This window comes from Momordica charantia (genome assembly GCF_013281855.1).
Source record: "Momordica charantia cultivar OHB3-1 chromosome 8 unlocalized genomic scaffold, Mcharantia_2.0 BLBB01000008.1, whole genome shotgun sequence".
Taxonomy (NCBI): domain Eukaryota; kingdom Viridiplantae; phylum Streptophyta; class Magnoliopsida; order Cucurbitales; family Cucurbitaceae; genus Momordica; species Momordica charantia.
This window is the reverse complement of record NW_028275166.1, coordinates 8,717,300-8,735,092: the sequence shown is the minus strand read 5'-3', so window position 1 is coordinate 8,735,092 and position 17,793 is coordinate 8,717,300. Positions and strand designations below refer to the sequence as shown.

Here is a 17,793-nt window from a genome sequence, read left to right as displayed (position 1 = left end):
CTATGGTTATGTATGGGATGATTTGGATAAAAAAAATAAATAAATAAAAAAGTGTGGACATTATTTTTTGTATTCCTTATTTGATAAGTCTCTTATATTACATGTTATTTTCCAATAAACTAACACTGGAGTTTGTTTGTTTGTAGTGTGGTGTTCAATTTATGGAAGATGAAGACTTTGGTTACCTATATATTATAATTAAGCACCAGTGTGAATGTAAGCAATTTCGTTGAATTTGGTCTTTAATATTAAAATCAGATCGAAAATGTTTGGTTACACACTTCTAATTTTTTCAAGTGATTTTAAAAGCATTAATATTTTAAGTTCAAAGAGAGATTTTGACAAATATTTTAGAGAGACAAAAAAAAGTTATAAAGAAACAAAAATCTTAAAGAGAAAAAATTGATTGGTTGAGAGACAAATATTTTAGAGAGAAAAATAATTTAGAAATAGGTGGATGCTGAAAATTTAGAAAGAGCTTACAAAAATCTTAGAGCTAAAAAGTAAGAGAGAACCAATAAAACTAAAGATAAATTAATTAATTATAGATAAATTAGGATCTAATTTCTTATTAATATATATATTCTCTTTATGGCTTTTAAATATTTGAGTTAATATATCTTACACAATACCCATTCAATTTGCTGTTAAAAAAAAAAAAAGAAAAGAAAAAAAAGAAAAACCATTCATTTTGAAGTTTGAACGTGAAGTATCAAGTTTGAATTAATTTAATAGAAAAAATATCTCTTTTTAAAATTGTTTTTCTCAGGCTAAAGTGCCCAAATAAAAATCAAAGGGGAGGAAATTTTTGCTATCTAACCTGTTTCAATTCAAAAGTTTTAATCATAACAAAAACTGTTCGTTTTTTTTAATTAAATTTTAAGACCATAACTATTTTGTTTTTCGAATTTGAAAATTAGATTTATAAATACAACTTTACCCATGTTTTTCCGTTTTTTTCCTCCTTTTTAAAAATGTATAACAAAATCTAAACCAATTTTTTGGAACTAAAAGGAGTTCAAAAAAAGTTAGTCCAAGACTCAATAAATAAAAAAAATTTAGTCCAAGTTCAAAAAAATTACAAATATGACACAATATTTTATTTCAAGCTTAGACGTATATAGACATAATAGATTTAGGTGTATTAGTGATAGACAAATGTAATTAATAGATACAAATCCGCCGGAAAATTTATGGTAGTATGAGAGCATCTACTTCTTTGATATTGTTTTTATTTATACCACAAATTTTCATTATAAATAATTAATTAATGTTGGTGGACCACACATCATTTTTAAATGATACTGACGTCGCGTACAATAAAGGACCGTAGTATCTATAATATAGTTATAATATTTTCTTAGATAACATACAAAAATATAATCTTAAGAAGCGTCAAATTAAAATCTAAATTGTCATGTGAGAAAATTGAAACTTAAAATCAAAAGTTAAAATAAAACCTTTTTGAAAAAAAAGTTAAAATAAAACCAAATGTGGTTCACATGCGAACCCGCGGGAGATCATCTCCTTTCTTCTGCAATTCGCAGACATTGAACACCTGACGACGAATTGTCCATACTCGGAAGCATTTTCTCATTTCGACCAGCTTTTCTCCCCGAAGCCCATCGCTCCTCTCCCGCTGCTTCCGCCTAAATCCCAATTTTTCCTTCTTCCTCTGCGCCGACAGTTCCAATTGTCGATCATCGCTATTACGAGTAAGCCTCTTTCGATTGTTTGCTCGATCGATTTTTGATTCTCAATCTCTGTAACTCTCTTCTATGCTCGTTTTCCCCCCTTTATTGATCTCCTGTTAGCCATTTAATTTAAAATTATTTGAATTGTAGGTTATCGTGAATCAAACTGGTGTAAGGCTACATGAAACTGTGAGTTGGCTCCTCTCTTTTTTTCTCAATTCAGAATTTCCTCGCTCTTGTTGTCTGTAGAATTTATGGCATTCTTCCCTTATCGTGATTCAAATGTTAGGAAGACCTGGTAGAGAATTGTTTTCCCTGTTCTCTGACTCAATCAAAATGATCATGATTGAGTCTATTAGCATCTAATTTGTAAGTTCAGAACCCCACAGCATAGCAGACACAGCTATAAATACATACACTAACACAGACATATGTATATAGATTAGAAACATAGAGATATTAAGAAAACCAACAAGAACAACCTAGAGGAGCTACATAATAAGCGCCGCCCAATCTTTTATGATCATAAGAAGGCTGTAATTAAGGCAGAGCTGTAAATAGGATGGAAGCTACTGCAGACTTTGAGCTTAATCTTATAGATTGAATGCAAGTCTACCAAACTCGAAAGTAACATTCAGTAAAATAGTCGTGTTCAATGAATTATGGTACTTGAGGCCTTCATTGATACAAATCAAAGCTCAATCATATTGTTATCTGAACAATAATCATTTCTAAATTCTGAAGCACTATAGATGGTGGATGATAGTTGTAGTGTATTAACATTGTTATGATATGAATATTAATAAAACTCTGAAATGGCAAGCAGAGGAAACATATATTAGTTCATAGAAGGTCATCACAACAAAATCACTGCATTTGTTTGTGATTACACGAACCATTTTATTCTAGGAATGATGATAGTTTTTGTCTTGCCCTCAATTTGTTCTCATCAATGTGAATTTCTGGCAGCCTATTGACTGGATTCGATCTTTCAAGTAAGAACTTTAATGAAAAAAACTCTTCTTGTTACTTTTATTGACCGCATGGCAAAAATGCTGACTAATTTATTACAGCACTTGAAATTTACAACAAGCCAAAGTTAAAAAGGGCAAAGGATACATATGGCTTTATTTTTCATCTCGGCATTCCGAAAAATTTGGCTGATGGATGGTTAGATATGATACCAAGCTCAAAGTGTAGAATAAATGAGTTCATCTCTGGGAGGTACAGTTGTTAAAGTTCGAAGAAATAAAGTAATTAGAGGTACGAGGATCAAGGAAATTGCAAATAAAATAGTGATCCCCAAATACTAGTTATGCAGGTTTAGTTGGCTTGTGTGAGTTAATGCCTTCACTTGATTATTTTAACATCTCTGCATTGTTCTCATTTATAGAACTACTTACCAAATGGATATGTGGATTTGTGCCATTCTGCTCACCACTGACATGTTTAGGGTGCAAGAAACTTGGTTGGTTGGTGGAAGACAATAGTCTTGCCCACATTCTATCGGTTATCACTACTTTGTTTTGTCGTTCAATTATTCGCTGCACATACAAAAAGCAACATAAGTTTGATCTACATTTAAGTATGTAACCATTTTTCATATGATTGATGAACGATTAACTTAAAAGTAATGGTAGGAGTAGAGGTTTATGGTATTAGGCTTACATGAAATGGTATGTAAGCATGTCGCCCATTCACCGGGCCTACTGTGAAGCCAGTGTATCCTGCCATCGCGCCATGAATGGCGCTTTGAGCAAGAAGGCTGCAGAAGATGTTGTCTGATGCAATACTAGGAACTGCACGGATCATATAAGTAGGATCTGCAAAGAAATAAAAATGTCAAGTAACTTGTTTATGTGTTTGGGGAAAAATTTTGCATGAAAGAGAAGGATAATCTATGTCTACCTATGTATTTGAGATCTATTGCAATCTTCCTCATTTCTTTGAAGTAGTCCTGGATCAATGGAAACTCTTAGTTAGAAATCTAAAAGTATTTGCTAGCTAATGTTGTATTTCATGCAAAGGGGAGAAGACGACGAACTTTGATACGCTGGGATATCCACAAACCGACATCTTGGTGTAGCTTATTTCCAGAAGCGTCTTGGTTATCCATGTTATGCATGCTTTTGGAAATAAGTTCTTGTCCTGCACCTTCTGCTATTACTATAACCATGTGCCCTTGTTCTTTTAGGCAATGCTCGATATATTCAAAAAGTCCACCCTCTCCTTCTAGATAAAAGGGTGACTCTGGTATCAAGCAGCAATCAACGTCTCTACTAGCTAGAGTCGCATACATTGCTATGAAACCTAGGTAATTCAAGATCAAGAACAAACAATTTAGTTAAGAAAAAGCATTTTGAGTTGCAAAATTCTCACTTGGTCATCCCATGAAGCTTACCACTATTGCGACCCATCAACTTGACTAAACCTATACAGTTCTCATTACTTTCTGATTCAACATGGGCTGCATTAATGGCACGTTGAGCTTCTTCAACAGCGGTATCGAACCCAAATGACTTGTCTATTACCTAAAAGAAGATAATCGTAATTTCAAATATGGGCTTAATGCATGCATCAAAATTCATGAATATTGAACAATCAAGTCAACTATATTACTGGAATATCGTTATCAATTGTCTTTGGAATTCCAGCTACTGCAACTTTGAGGCCACGCCTTCTAATTTCCTGCATAAGTGAGAATCATATACTTGAGATCCAAGCTCATCAATAGTTAGATATTCAACCATAGTTAGAACAACATGTATTACCTCGAAAATTGCAGCAGCCCCTTTCTGAGTTCCATCCCCTCCAAGTATATAAACCTGAAAATCAAAATGCAAAGCTTAAGAGACTGTGAACCAATGTAAAAGTTTCAAGTTTGGATCAAAAAATCTTTAAATTGTTGGTGACTTAAGAGACCTGATTGATTCCCCTGTGCTGGATGCTATCAACAATCTTGGTGGTATTGTGACCACCTCTTGATGTCCCAAGAATTGTGCCACCACGTTTATGGATGTTGTTCACAGACTTTGGTGTTAATGAAATTGTATTCCTAGCATAGAACCCTTTATACCCTCCCTATGTATTAGGGTGAAATAGTTGACCTTATTAGTGATGATGTCGATGTGAACAAGATTTAATAGTGTGATTAAGGATAGTCAAGAGTATGCAATCACCTCGATCCCAACAACTTTGTGGACACCATACATGTGGTATAACCCACATACTATTTCTCTGATCACTGTATTAAGGCCCGGACACAAACCACCACAAGTTACTATACATGCATGAACTTCGTCAGATTCAAAAAATACCTGAATGTCATGGACGTTGGTTATGATTCAAAAGAAACAGAATGGGGATGGGGATGGGGAAGATATTGTTGCAAAAGAAAGAAAACAATCATGTAATAACCTTTTGACGAGGTCCAGTGCGTCGAAAATGTGTCCCTCTTGGGGTGTTCTTATGAACAACAACCTGTTTTGAACAAAATCCTACAAAATTCAGAACGATTCCATCTAGAACTTTGGAGTTCAAACATAGATTACTTACACTTTGAGCAACGGCATCATCCACATCGACAAAATATTGCCTGATGAAACCACATAATTCCCATTAGTTTGTAGATGATTATCATTCCCAAACAAGGGCCAAGTATGGTGTATTAACCAATTAACACTAACTTAAAAGGAACATACTTAACCACAGAATAAGCAGGATTATCTTGTAAAGGATTTGGATATGCCTGTAAACAAACACATAAAGTTTCATTCTACATGTCCTTGGAAATAAGTAATTAAAAAATTACAAGAGGGAAGGAAGAGGAAAACAAGAAAGTATATTCAAATTCTTAGCCAACTTAGATATTACTCCATTTAAATTTTGGCTCTCTATTCTCATATATATATATACTCTATGACTTAGATTCAAATGCCTTATAAGTCTAAGTTCAACTCAAGTCTTTCTTGGGGATAAATGATAAAATACCTATTATCTTCTTTGAAGATAAATGTTCAACCTTCTCCGAATCGAATTTTGTAATATTCCTCTAAAAGGATGTTATAATTGGTAATAATATAAAACTCTTTAACTTTTTTGACCAACATCCTGAGGATTTAATATAGGGTAAAAATAAAACTCCAACTAGGACAATTAGTTTAAATCAGTTAATTACATGCATAGTAAAGGATAAAATCAGACAAGCAGAAACTTTTACTAACCCTGCTCTGAAGTCTTGTATATAAGCCAAAAAACTTTCTTCCATCGCCTCTCTTTTTCTTTCCCACACTTCCTCAGCAACCAAACACACAAAAGATAGATAGATAGAGAGAGAGATTTACAAACTTACAGGGAGGTCAGGGAGATAATCAGTCAAGTGAGGAACATCTTCCAGAACATAACGAAAGTCGCCGGGAGCATCTCTACCGTTATGATCCATTGCCGATGACGGAGATGATTCGCCGTTCTGAAAGCGGCGGTGGTGATCGGGGCCCGGAGCAGAGAAATTGAAGTCGAAGGAAGTGGAGGAAGAAGAGAAGCTAGAAACGGAAGAATCCATGGAAGTTGCAGGTGGTTGAAGAGGAAGGAAGAAGAGATGGCATATTTGAAAACCAACCACGGTGGTGGGGCTGATCGGCGGCGACGTCAGGTGGTGGCGACTTATGGGAAGAACGGATCAATTGAATTTGAAAATAAGTAAATAAAAAAGTATTATTGTGGCTTGTGGAAGTTTGGCGAGCAAGAAAATGATCAAAAAGAAGAAGAAAAGTCAGAAATGGATTGAAAAGGAATATTCTTGAATCTCCTCCCCATGGCTCGTGCAGCCTGTGATTTAGCCACCCACTCTTCACGGTTTTAGCAGGAGGAAGAAGAGGAAGAGAAGAGATGGATGGGTTGACTTAACAACCTCCTTAAAGATTGGAGGTTGGAAAAAAATAAATAGTCACGATTAATATAATTTTGGAATATAGCTAGCTATTTGGAAGAGTTTTAATAGACCTTTCTGAAAAACTTCATAGAGGATGTTATACTCCTTAACATTGTGGTTAGATTCTATGCATTACACTTATTACTAGAATTTATTATTTCTATTCTAATAAAAAGTTATATTTGTAGTTGCTTTTATTAAAAAGAAAAAATATTGTAAATATTCTAGAAATGAATCTCTTAGCTCAAATTTTTTAAAGCATTATGCCAAGTGATACTCTGAGAAAACTATATTTTAATAAGTGACATCAAAAGGCATGCTTGTTCTTTGGTCCTGTTGAAGCAATGACAAAGAATTGAGAGCGTGAACTCTCTTGTCATACAATACAACAGGCTTCCATATTGTAATTCTTTTTCTTTTCCTCTTTCTTCTTTAAAAGAATCTCTAAAATACAAAATGATACATATATTTCAACATATGTGAATATGTCCAAATATATTTCCAAAAATAATTTATTTGATAACATGGAAAGGATAACAAAGGACAATTTAAGGTAGATTTGGAACGCTAAATAAAGCTGCAAGAATGTATATTTTTGTAGAAGGTAAAATTAGTAAAATCCCAAGGGAGAAGCATAACAGCCATAATGAATATTGATTCTCATTCAGGACCAAGTTTGCTCGAGTGGGAATAACGAAGTTTTCATCCATATTGAATAAAGCAGAAAATTTGAATTTGTACATCTCAACTTCATCCTTCATGATTCCCATGATTGAGAGTGTTAATTTGAAAAGAAAATGGACTTGACGGTTGCTTAGTTGGGAGTATATTATTTTGGCTCCTAAGGATAATTCTTATCTTAGTGAAGGATTCAAGTTTGATGAAGAAGCTTCAATATTCTAGTTTTTACATGTGATTCCATGCACTGGTATAACTAAATATATGCCTGTATATTTATATTCGCGGATTGAGACATCTCTTTCGGTGCCACTCACTTGGATAATTAAGGGTTCATTCGATAACTATTTTGTTTTTTATTTTTAGTTTTTGTTTTTAATTTTTGAAAACAATGGTGTTTGATAAACCATTCAACTTCATGTTTTTTTTTTCAAAAACGATTTCGGAATTCTATGTAAATTTCAAAAAAAAAATAGTTGTCAAAAATAAGTTTATACTTTTCAAAATCTCATTTTTCTTCTAATAATCAACTTTTTTTTCCACATATTTATTTCTAACAAATTTGTTTCTCACTCTAAAAAATTTTTCTTCATAAATATCTCTCTAAAAATTTATTTCTCTCTCTCTAGTATTTTAATATTTGTAATATTTATCATTATTTCTATATCTCCAAGTTTTTTATCTCTCCGTAATTTTATTTTTTATTTTTTCTTCTAACACATTACTTTCATTTATCTTTCTAAAAAATATTTTTCTAAACTTTTCTCGACCTACAATTACTTTCCTTTCTCCTCCTAACTTATTTTTCTGTTCTTTTCTCATTTAATTTCGAATATTTTTTTTATCTCTAAATTTTTTCTTACTATAATTTTTAATTTTTTCTTATAATTTCTTTTTTTTCTTTTAACATATCTTTTCTTCTCAATTTTACTCTTCCTCTCTAAAATTTTTCTCTTTTTATCTTTAACTTTTCTTTCACTAATTATTTTTTTTAAAATCTTTTTCTTTATGACTCAAAAATGTCTCTTTCAAAAGTTTATTTTCATCTCTATAGACTTATATTTTCATGTCTCTAGAGAAGACAAAAGTTCCCAAAAGGTTGGATCCCCGCTCCAAGAATAAGCAATGCATGTCCCGATCCGATCCTTGATTTCATTTTTTAAATAATTAATATATATTTTATTGACATATTTACTAAATTATGAATAAAATATTAAATATTTTATTAAAACTAATTATTTGTACTAGTAAATAATAATTCTAAAAATAATTAATATATGTTTATTGCACTTTTTATCTTTAAAATTCTAAAAATAATTATAAAACTAGTAAATTTCCCGCGAATATCCCCGTCCCCATATAAGGATTCTTTAACTTGAATCTCGATTCCCGAACCAGAGAACAAAGTGGAGATGGGACTAAAATTTTTCACAAGCACGAGAATGGAAGATGACATCTTCACTCTCGCCTAACACCATTGACATTCCTACTTAAAAAAAATTTTGAGTACATGTGGGGTGGGAATTGAACTCACAACTTTTTTATTGGAGATATATGCTAATTAGTTCAATTACCATGCTATGCTTGCTTTGATGAAAATTAAAAGTAAAAAAATAAAAAAACTATAGAGATTAGAACATCTGTGTTTTTGCATGTGCACAATAATAGGTTTCATGTACTTCTAATGGGAAGATGATTGGACTGATGCGACAAATCTGAGTTATAAGATTGCGACTATAGAGTCATTGTATAACGTGATCAGATGAATTGACATCGTGACCTTAACAAGTATAACGAGTATATATAGTCTAATATTGATGTGTTGATAATAAGATATCAAACTCAATTGCACGAATGGTCATTCAAAAATCCTATTGATCCATAAACACTAAGACATCTTACTTCCACAATTTTGTTATGCTATATGAGTAAAAAAAAAAGTTTAAAATACTATTTTGACTCATGTACGTTGTTATTTTGATTCTTGTACTCCAAAAATATTTATCTTAGTCTCTGTGCTTTAACTTTGGTTTATTTTAGTATTTGCACTCTCAAAATGTTTCGTGATGGCCTCTATATTTTTAAAAAGTGATCACTTTGGTCTTTTAATTTTATTTGTAATCTTGTTTTTTCTATCACAATTTCAACACTATGCTCAATATATTTTTTTGAAATGTAACCGTGACTTTATATTAATGGATTTTCGTCATGTTTATAATTTGTGTTAAAATTTTACAAATAGTAACCAAAATAGTTAATTTTGAAAGTAGAGGAACCAAAATAATATTTTGAAAGTACAGGACTAAAATGAACCAATGTTGAAATCATAGATAGACCAAAATTAACATTTTAAAAACACAGGGACTAAATCAAACCAAAACTAAAAGTACAAGTATCAAAATAGTATTTTAACCAAAAAAAATCAATCAATTTCATTTGTAAATATGGTTTTGGGCAAATTTATTTAATATCCACGTTTGCTTTTATGAGCCAAACTTACATATAGTTGAAAATTGAAGAACCAAAACTTTTTTCATTTTTTTTAAGTGAGTTCACACATATATATACACTAGCGTGTTTTGCAAGTTGTAACTTAATTTATTTAATCTAAGTGAATATTATTTATGTCTGAGACTATTTTCTTGAAGCATATTTGTCTCTCGATCAAACTAATAATTATTTATTAAAATACAATATTATATAATTGCTAGATAACACTACTTTATAATTAAAAAAAAAACTTATTCTCTTATGCCCTTTAAAAGGAATGGAAAAGAGAAAGAAAAAACAAAATTATGAGGTTATGGAAAAGTTTTTTTTTTTTTTGTCTTCTTTTGTTTATAAAGAGATGAAAGTTGTTGATATGGTTGTATAAAATGGGGAAATTACGTAACTATTAAAATTATAAAATTTTTGAATTTTCATTCTTAATAATTATAATTAAAGATAAGGTGAAATTATTTTTTAAATATAATTTTGATGTAAAGGATTTTAAAAATGGACAAAATTTTCCTATATATTATAATTAAAGATAAAGAATTAATTTTAATAATAAATTGACAAAAAAATTTATATTCATAATTTTCACATTTTATCATTTCACTTTTATGTAATAATTAGTTTTAATATATTTTTTAAAAATTACAGTATTTTAGTAGTAGAATAATGTTATAATCTATTTTTTTTAAATAATATTATAATGTGTAATTAGAGATAAAATCATAAATTTTAGAATTAATTTTAGAAATAATTTGACAAAAATTTTATATTTAGACTTTTAACATTCATTTAATTTTAAATTATATTTCAACTTTGATTTAAAATTTGTTTAATTATTAATAAAAGTAAAAATATAATAAAAAATTATAAATGGTATAAGTCAATATTTTGAATGAAGAGCAGTGAGATGTTTATTTTGTGATAACAATTTTCCGATGCATCCAATTATTACTTTCAATATAGTTTTTATATTTTTACTTTTTTAAACATTGTTTATCTATTAAAATATTATAATGTTTCAAAATCTATTATTAATTATAATTAGAGATAAAGTTGTACATTTTTATAATTTGTGACTTTATTAAAAGTGAAAAATCATAAATTTTAAAAGTCAATGTTCTCTAATAAATAATATAGATAGATTTATTTGGTAATGACAAATTTATCAATGCATCTAATTATTAATTTTAATATGTTTTTACATTTTTATTTCTTTAAAATTTGGTTCAATTATTAATTATAATTAGAGATAAAATTGTAGATTTTAAAATTAATTTTTAAGAATAAATTATAAAATGTATATTCAAAATTTTCACATTATTTTTAATGTTAATTTCATGAATGTACTTAAATTATTAGTTTCAATGTGTGTCCTTTTATTTTAAAATTTATTTAATTGCTATAAGTAAAAAATTATAAATTATAATTTTGGAAGTAAATATTTTGAAGGATGAACATAGAGAAGTTTATTTGGTTAAAAAAAACTAATTTCATTTTTATTAAAAAATTGGATTATTAATATTCTCTAATAAAATCTTCAATAAACAAAATTTTTAATATATAAATATGATGAATGATATTCCCTAATAAATTATATGCATATATATTTACCTTTTACCAATGTTCAAGACTGCTAAACAACACTGCTCTAAAATATATGGATGTCATCTACTGCACTAATTAAGAAATCATCATAGAGAAACGAAATCGTGATACGACACGTAAAAATAATAACAAGCAAAAAAAGGTAGAAGAAGAAGAAGGAAAAAAATAAACATCAAATTATGTTGGAAATAGATGGAAGAGAGATCTTTTATAGTTGTAAAAGAAGGAGGTTGTAAAACTTTTGAGATTCTAGGAACTTCCAATATTCAGTAATTAAACACTACTAAACAGGTAAACTTTTCCTATTCTAACATTTTAAATACAAAAATCAAATGAATTCTCATAGAATTTCAAAAGATAAATAAATTAAGTAGGTTTGATTAATCTTAACAGCATCTAAACACAAGTGCTAAAAAAAAGAAAAAATCAAAGCAAAAGTAATTAATTTTAGTTGCCGCAACCCACACCCAATACAGACATATATGGTATTTGATAAAATAGGAAGATTTTAGATGTCCGACATCTTCAGATAACCACGTTTGTTTCATAGGAAAATTTATAAAGATATTTGGGAAAATTTAAAAGTGGATATCCTAAACACGGGAATCTTGGAAACCCGTATTTCAGAAGGGCATCCAAAACTCGTAAGATGCCTCCCGTATGGGCATCTTAGGATACCCGGACATCTCAACATCTCCGAGTATCTTACATTCTCACAAAATAAACGTGGGAATCCAGATGCCCGTCCAACGGAAATCTCGGATTCTCACAAAACAAACGACCCCTAAGAGTTTCGATCCTTCATCCCCAATTGTTGTACTAAAAAAATTTATTACTATTATTATTTTGGTAGACATTATAGTACATATTTAGCCCGCTTTTATGGTAAATATTAGTGTTTAATTAGGATCAAAATGAGCATAGCTTAGTGGTAATTGAAATATATTTTCAATTAAGAGGTGGTGTGTTCGATTCTCATTCCTACGTCTTGTACTTAAAAAAGACTAGTGTTTTATTAGTAAATGCTAATACCAACAGAAACGACATCGTTTGAATCTTGTCCATCTTTTAGTTTACTCAAGACATTATGAGGTGAAAAAATTAGGAAAAGCAAAAAACCTAGATATTTACCGTACGAAATTTTACTGCAGATCTCTTGCTCCAAAAACAAAACCAAGGCATTTCTCCTTCAACCGCCCCCGTCGTAGCCACCATTGGGGTTTCTCTGAAAAACGAAACTCGAGGGAAGAAAAAACCAAGGCGACCCTCAAGCTTTTCTAGGGTTCACTGCAACTAAGCTCCACCATGTATAGAATCGCCGGTTCACGACTCAGGTCGCTCAAGGTCAGTCCAAACCTTCCTTTCGCGCCCCATCTTTCTGATTTCGAAGATTTTTTTCCTAACTATATGGAAGAAAATTGATGCTGGTCGAAGAAAATTTCGGCGTCGTAGATCTGGATATGGGTTTTGTACGATGATTGAAAGCTTCGACAACCCTTTCGGATCCTGTATTGGTTGGATTGTTTTCAGATGCTTAGAATGTATAGTGCTTAGTTTGCATCCACTCGGCTGTTGGATATGGGAAATCATTTCAATTTCTTGATTCTGGATTGATTGATAATTATCTGACTAACCGGTGTTATCAATTTAGTAATGGGTGTGTAACTTTTGACATGGGATGGTTGTTCGTGTGGAAGGAGTAGGGGGATACTGCCTCTTTATCCTAGTTGAAACTAGATTTATGGCTTCAATTTGTTCCTGTATTTACTCATTGTGCATATCTCACATGAACGTGTACTGGAACTGCTGCTTACCATTGTTTTTTAACAACTTTCAAGAGATTGATAATGCTCATGGAAATGAACTTTTTAAGCAATAATATTAAATTTTTAGAAAAATTCATTTACGGTGTTTTATTTTGTAATGGAATTAGAACCATGCGGCCAACTTGGGGGCCTCTAGATTTGCAACATCCAGCGCAGTTGCTGCAAGACCAACATCGGGGGGCTTTTTTAGCTGGCTCACTGGAGAACGTTCAAGCTCTCTTCCCCCACTGGAAATGCCTCTATCTGGCATTACCCTCCCACCGCCATTGCCTGATTATGTCGAACCAAGCAAGACCAAGATTACCGCTCTTCCTAATGGTGTCAGAATTGCTTCGGAAACCTCTTCGGTATGTATGGAGCTTGAATGACATCTAGACTCTTTTTTTTAATGGCATCTAGACTCTTCTTGTTTTAAATTTAATAATGAACTTATTTATTTACCAAACTGACAAGTTTTAGACTGGTTGGTTAACCAGAATCCTGCAGCCTCTGTGGGGATATATCTTGATTGTGGTTCCATATATGAGACCCCATTGTCTTCCGGAGCCTCACATTTGTTAGAAAGGTTGGCCTTCAAGAGTACCACAAATCGTAGCCATTTGCGGATTGTTAGGGAAGTAGAAGCTATTGGTGGTAACACAGGTGCCTCAGCCTCTCGGGAGCAAATGGGATACACTCTTGATGCTTTAAAAACATATGTACCGGAAATGGTGGAATTGCTAGTAGACTGTGTCAGGAACCCTGCATACTTGGATTGGGAAATTAATGAAGAGGTAATCATTCATCTAGTTACCATTATAGAAGTTTGTCCGTCTGATAACTGAATATGAAAAATGATATTTTGGGCTTTCGTGTCCATTGCCAATATTTTGATTCCATATGTCCATACAGCTGCAAAAGATGAGAGCAGAACTTGGAGAACTTTCAAATAACCCCCAGGGCTTGCTTCTTGAGGCAATTCATTCTGCTGGGTATTCTGGTGCACTTGCAAATCCTCTCGTGGCCCCAGAGTTTGCGTTAAGCAGATTGGATGGCACCATTTTGGAGGAATTTATTGCTGTGAGACCTTTCATTCTTTTATGACTACTCTTCCTGTTTTTCCTTTCTTTTTCTCCATAGAGGAAGGCATACAACCTACTTTTCCCCCATATATCTTCTTAGCCTCCCCACATATGATAATTTCATTTCTTTGTTCCCTCTGTTTTCCTGTATTTTAATTTAAACTATATGATATTCCACCACTTTTGGATTTCAGGAGAACTATACTGCCCCTAGAATTGTACTTGCAGCATCTGGGGTTGAACATGAGGAGCTTTTATCCATTGCAGAACCTCTTCTATCTGACCTACCAAAAGTACCTAGCTCGAAAGCGCCAGAATCTGCCTATGTTGGAGGGGATTATCGTCGTCAATCTGACTCTGGGGTGTGTATAAACTATAACTGTATTGTAGATTATTCATTCACAATAGCCCTCAAAACCATGATTCAAAACATTGATGGAGGTATAGTGGATGTAACTTGGTTGAGTTATATACTTAAACCCATCTAATTGGCCAGCCATTTGAAAATAACATACGGTAGAAAAGGAGGAAATACCAAAGGATTGAATTTTACTTAACCAAGACAAGTAATTTGGCCTTTGATTCCCGTGAATGGCTGAGTTAATGATAATGTGATCAATATACTATAACTTCACTGATGTACTGTTTCCCATTGCTCGATTTTTATATATTCACGTAGGCTTTTCATTTTAGCAGAGCACACATTTTGCCCTTGCTTTTGAGGTTCCTGGTGGTTGGCTTAAGGAGAAAGATGCCATCGTTTTGACTGTTCTTCAGGTGCCTCGTTTTATTACTTTTTGGTCTCGTAAAGATATTCAATTTGTCTTGTTGGATTGTTTTAAAAAATGGAGGAGAATGGAAACGTGTTCGAGTACTCATATTAGGGGGGAAAAACATGGTTAAATGATTTCTTGTTTGATAAGTTCTATTAACATCTCTCAGTCCTGCAGATGCTAATGGGAGGCGGTGGTTCATTTTCTGCTGGGGGTCCTGGTAAAGGAATGCACTCAAGGCTATGTAAGTATCACCTAGGTTTTCAGTTTAACGATTAGATTTTATCAACCTTTTCCTTTCCCTTTTTATCCATGGTAATTCGTTCTCTTTGCTAGTTTTTATCTATATGAGTTCCTTTATTCACTCCTATATCTGTTGTTATTTGCTGCTGTAAAGTCTTTTCTTTTGATTTTGGATTCAAAACAGATCTCCGTGTCTTGAATGAGTACCAACAGATTCAGTCTTTTTCTGCATTTAACAGCATCTTCAATAACACGGGACTATTTGGCATTTATGGAAGCACTGTAAGGCACAATCTTACAATTGATTTTTTATATTATTAATGTACTAATGCTGCCAGTTCGATGGTTAATTAACCAGAAGAAGGGGGAGAGGGAAACAAGGTTACGTGTTAGCTGCAAATTATATGGGGAGCTATGATAGGGACCAAATAATTGGAATATATTAAAAAGATAGAAAAATTGAAGAACTACAATAATTCTCAAGTATTCTTATTCAAGCCTAAAGCCACTGCACAATAAACGTACCTCCATCCTTTTCTCCCGACTCTATTTTTAACAAATTCTGCTAATTGCTAGTATACCCTTATTGTTCTATTAATATGCCTAATTAGCCAAAGGCATTCCCGTCAAGCTACTGCATGATTTTAGCTCGCCTTTGTTTTAATTTTTCATGTTATGTTCTTACCTATCATAACTACAATTGTGAATATCCAATTTGTGGATGCAGAGTTCTGACTTCGTAGCCAAAGCAGTTGATATTGCTGCTTCAGAACTAATCTCAATTGCAACTCCTGGGCAAGGTTTGCAGATTTTTGTTTTGTGTTCGGGTTCTTTTTAATTACTCTGTTTATATATCTTGCTCCCTGTTTTTCGTGGCAGTTTCCGAGGTGCAGCTTAACCGCGCCAAAGAGTCTACAAAATCTGCAGTTTTAATGAATCTAGAATCTAGGGTACACTCTCTCTTCCTCTCACACGCACATATCATTTTTTCTTTGCCATGGGCTGTTATTCTCTTTGCTTTTCTCTTCCATGCCTGATGTAGCAGAACCTTTCATTAAAAGAGAGTAAAACAGAGACCAAAGTAAGTTGACACTTGATTATCCTGCAGATGATTGTGTCCGAGGATATCGGGAGGCAGATTTTGACATACGGAGAGAGGTATCTTTTATGATCGAACTAGCTCTACTACCGAGCACGTCTTTCTTATAATCCATTTTCATATTTCCAATGTTATTGGATTTCTCTGCAGTTTTAAGTTATGGGTCGTCATGTTTTTCAATATTGCAGGAAGCCTGTAGAGCACTTCATAAAGGCTGTAGATTCAATCACTTTGAACGATATTACTAACATTTCCCAGAAAGTTTTATCATCTCCTTTAACAATGGCATCCTACGGTGACGGTAATCTTCAACTTCTTCATCTTTTCCATCGAATTAACTAATTTCGATACAATCATATCTTTAAGACTGACATCTAGAAACTTCATCATTGGCATTGCAGTTATTAATGTCCCGACGTACGAGTCTGTTAACAGCAAGTTCCACCGAAAATGAGATACCTGTGCATTTTCAAGCTCAGCATTTATCTGATACTTGTGTTCTTGTTGCTCTTCGCCGGGAAGCAATTGCAGGCTTTGTACCACCATTTGCAATAAAATTTTTGAATGAAGTCTTTTATCAGATGATGTAAAATTATCTGTTTGTTTCCAATTCATTCAGTTGCTCCCTCTGAATTGTGGAGGAGTTTTTGACCTATTTATTTGAATATTAGCATGGGCCTTTTTTTCCCTTCACATCTCTCACATCTTCTCCGTATTCTTCTCTTTACAATATTGGCCTGGCAGCTTAGGGAACAATATTTTCAAGGGCAACTTAAAAAGTTTCTTTTCCTTTCAAAAAATTTGTTACAAAAATCGTCTTAGATCGATAAAAAGAAATATTAGTAAAATTTACGTGCTTATGGTATATAATATAAAATAATTTCATTCTTAAATATTTTTATTTTGTTCAATAAATATGAAGTGAGAGAATCAACCTTTAGGTTTAAGAAAAGTAATAAGGGTTCGGATTGATAATTATTAAGTACTATTTAGGCGTATAGAAGTAACAATCATTTGGATCTTTTCGAGTGGTGGTTTCTAAATGCTCTTGACTTTCTTTGTACCCTTACCTCTTTTATTATCAAATGGTCAGACTCGTTTTTTTCAAAATTTATATATAATTTTGAGAGTGTTGATAAATAAAAAAATAAAAACATAGTTAGTTGCGAAATAATTATATTTCTTAAGAAAGTTGAAAACAAGAAATAAAAAAAATGAGAACGTTATCAAACGAACCTTTAGAAGTAATCTACTTTATTTCATTCTTAGTCGATGAAGGTAATCTACCGTCTTAGATGACTTTGATTCAATTTAGAATTGGATGTTCAAATTTTCACCATTTTTCTACTATTAATTGTTATTTTTAGAAAAACAAAAATTGAGAA

General features: G+C 32.1%; 2 protein-coding genes across 3 annotated transcripts; one reads left to right on the top strand and one right to left on the bottom strand.

The window, feature by feature from the left end:
- Positions 1 to 2,865: 2,865 nt before the first annotated feature.
- On the bottom strand, positions 2,866 to 6,802 carry LOC111021059 (ATP-dependent 6-phosphofructokinase 6). Of its 2 annotated transcripts, XM_022297897.2 has the most exons (13): positions 6,046 to 6,798; positions 5,396 to 5,442; positions 5,250 to 5,289; positions 5,112 to 5,174; positions 4,874 to 5,011; positions 4,617 to 4,775; positions 4,466 to 4,519; positions 4,314 to 4,382; positions 4,096 to 4,225; positions 3,739 to 4,004; positions 3,603 to 3,651; positions 3,363 to 3,517; positions 2,866 to 3,238 (listed from the first exon to the last, which is right to left on the bottom strand). In XM_022297897.2, exons 1-13 carry the CDS (start codon positions 6,253 to 6,255, stop codon positions 3,053 to 3,055), a joined length of 1,566 nt encoding a protein of 521 aa, XP_022153589.1. In that variant the 5' UTR covers positions 6,256 to 6,798; the 3' UTR covers positions 2,866 to 3,052. The 2 variants fall into 2 exon arrangements, with proteins under 2 accessions (XP_022153589.1, XP_022153588.1); XM_022297896.2 differs by having other exon boundaries at positions 5,112 to 5,289; positions 6,046 to 6,802.
- A 5,784-nt stretch (positions 6,803 to 12,586) lies between these two features.
- Positions 12,587 to 17,101, top strand: LOC111021075 (mitochondrial-processing peptidase subunit alpha). The gene is made up of 13 exons (XM_022297918.2): positions 12,587 to 12,750; positions 13,340 to 13,579; positions 13,709 to 14,005; positions 14,124 to 14,291; positions 14,488 to 14,655; positions 14,990 to 15,070; positions 15,244 to 15,310; positions 15,494 to 15,591; positions 16,037 to 16,109; positions 16,189 to 16,259; positions 16,418 to 16,467; positions 16,597 to 16,709; positions 16,810 to 17,101. Exons 1-13 carry the CDS (start codon positions 12,712 to 12,714, stop codon positions 16,860 to 16,862), a joined length of 1,518 nt encoding a protein of 505 aa, XP_022153610.1. The 5' UTR covers positions 12,587 to 12,711; the 3' UTR covers positions 16,863 to 17,101.
- The last annotated feature ends 692 nt before the right edge of the window (positions 17,102 to 17,793 follow it).

What these genes read in the sequence shown, in the direction of transcription:
- LOC111021059 (XM_022297896.2), bottom strand. Translation starts at nt 6,255, where the DNA reads ATGGATTCTTCCGTTTCTAGCTTCTCTTCTTCCTCCACTTCCTTCGAC. An exon ending in CCTGCTTATTCTGTGGTTAA is followed by an intron (nt 5,290 to 5,395) that starts GTATGTTCCTTT and finishes TGGTTTCATCAG; the next exon opens with GCAATATTTTGTCGATGTGG. An exon ending in GTTGATGGGTCGCAATAGTG is followed by an intron (nt 4,005 to 4,095) that starts GTAAGCTTCATG and finishes TGAATTACCTAG; the next exon opens with GTTTCATAGCAATGTATGCG.
- LOC111021075 (XM_022297918.2), top strand. Translation starts at nt 12,712, where the DNA reads ATGTATAGAATCGCCGGTTCACGACTCAGGTCGCTCAAG. An exon ending in CACGACTCAGGTCGCTCAAG is followed by an intron (nt 12,751 to 13,339) that starts GTCAGTCCAAAC and finishes TAATGGAATTAG; the next exon opens with AACCATGCGGCCAACTTGGG. An exon ending in TAATGAATCTAGAATCTAGG is followed by an intron (nt 16,260 to 16,417) that starts GTACACTCTCTC and finishes ATTATCCTGCAG; the next exon opens with ATGATTGTGTCCGAGGATAT.